The following is a 1,882-nucleotide window of genomic DNA, read 5'->3' on the forward strand; positions in this document are numbered from 1 at the left end:
TATATATATATATGTATTTGGATGACTGAAATAAGTTTGTTTATATTTTATTTTATTTTATTTCAGTTAACATTTATTTCAAGTAACGAAAGATTTTTTATGGATTTAGTTTTAGTTAACTATAATAACACCGAAGCAGATGGTATGTTTATGACATACTATCATACTTCCTTACTATTCTGCAGTATGCACTATGTATACTGTGCTCATTATGCACATTTTTTTATTCATAGAATTACATGTGCCAAAGTGTGTAGAATACAACCAGAGCACACTGCATGAAAAACTTGATCCCACAATGCAGTGCACTATGCTGAATGAACCAGATGCATTACTGCAATTTATAACAATTCTTTCTAGATTAGTTTTATTGGGAAATGAAAAGTTACTTTTTACACAAATAGAATTAAAAATGCAACAAAAAAAAAAATTTTGCTGAGATAATGGACACTACTCACTGATATAAAATACAATGTAATGAGGCCAAGTGAAGTCATTGGTGCACTATTATTCTGTTCCAAACATGTATTTGATTTGTATCAATTCAAAACACCTCCTGTCTTTTCTTCGTCTTCTCTCGCAGAAATAATTTCTACCAGTACGGTGAGATCCGTACAATCACGTTGGTTCAGCGGCAGAAGTGTGCGTTCATTCAGTTCGCCACGCGACAGGGAGCAGAGCTCGCAGCAGAGAAGACCTTCAATAAGCTCATCATTAACGGCCGCAGGCTGGCGGTGAAGTGGGGCCGATCACAGGCCGCTACAGGGACGGATGTCAAGGACGGGTTCGATGAGATGGGCACCGGACTAGAACCAGTACCTGGTCTCCCTACAAGTATGTTGTGTGTGTGGATTACTGACATTACTGGATTACTGTATTAAATATGTCTTGTGTTTTTTATTTTATTTTATTTTTCAGTTTGGTTCAGTTTTGTTTAATTATTTTAATTAAACAAACAAAACAATGCCTGGGTTGTATTGCACGCCAAAAAATTATTAGAATTATTTTATTTTATGAACCAGACATTATTTTCATATGAATCACTCAATTATGATAATGAACAATATTAGCTTGCAAAAAAGTTATTTATTGAGAATATTATTATAATTAGATGCACTTTTGTCATATTGCTGTTACTTTGCATTGTGACTAACACCACCCCTTAAGCATGGTAAAATCACTGCAACAAGGTTTTGAAAGTCAAGGCTATGTGATTATAGGTAACACTTTTTATGAAGCCTGTATTTATAACACATTATAAGTGTATTCTTAAGGCATTATAATGAATGCATAATGCATTATACATTTTTTTATAAAATGTTGTTTCATCTAATAAATAATCATAACAACAATTATAATACTTTTTAAAACTTACTTATTTGTGGTTATAAATTTTATGAGTATGATTATTTATAACACGCAATGAACACCATTTTAAATCCACTTAATTAATAGTGGATTATAAGTCTCATATCTTGACATTATTTATGTCTTAAACCAGTCTTAAGTGTCAATTTTTCAAAATTGAGATTTATACATGATCTGAAAGCTGAATAAATAAGCTTTCCATTGATGTATGGTTTATTAAGATAGGACAATATTTGGCCGAGATACAACTATTTGAAAATCTGGAATCTGAGGGTGCAAAAAAATCAAAATATTGAGAAAATCGCCTTTAAAGTTGTCCAAATGAAGTTCTTAGCAATGCATATTACTAATCAAAAGTTAAGTTTTGATATATAATTACGGTAGGAAACTTACAAAATATCTTCATGGAACATGATCTTTACTTAATATCCTAATGATTTTTGGCATAAAAGAAAAATCTATAATTTTGACCCATACAATGTATTTTTGGCTATTGCTACAAATATACCCCAGC

At 31.3% G+C, this 1,882-nt stretch overlaps 1 protein-coding gene across 1 annotated transcript in view; it reads left to right on the top strand.

The window, feature by feature from the left end:
• Window positions 1–1,882, top strand: part of LOC107704657 (pre-mRNA-splicing factor RBM22-like) — a 24,047-nt gene that overhangs the window by 16,929 nt on the left and 5,236 nt on the right. The window contains exon 8 of the mRNA XM_016507647.1: window positions 584–834. Coding sequence (XP_016363133.1) covers window positions 584–834 — 251 coding nt within the window. The remainder of the gene's footprint in view (window positions 1–583; window positions 835–1,882) is intronic.

Source organism: Sinocyclocheilus anshuiensis, unplaced genomic scaffold (genome assembly GCF_001515605.1).
Source record: "Sinocyclocheilus anshuiensis isolate Anshui unplaced genomic scaffold, SAMN03320099.WGS_v1.1 scaffold1646, whole genome shotgun sequence".
Classification (NCBI taxonomy): domain Eukaryota; kingdom Metazoa; phylum Chordata; class Actinopteri; order Cypriniformes; family Cyprinidae; genus Sinocyclocheilus; species Sinocyclocheilus anshuiensis.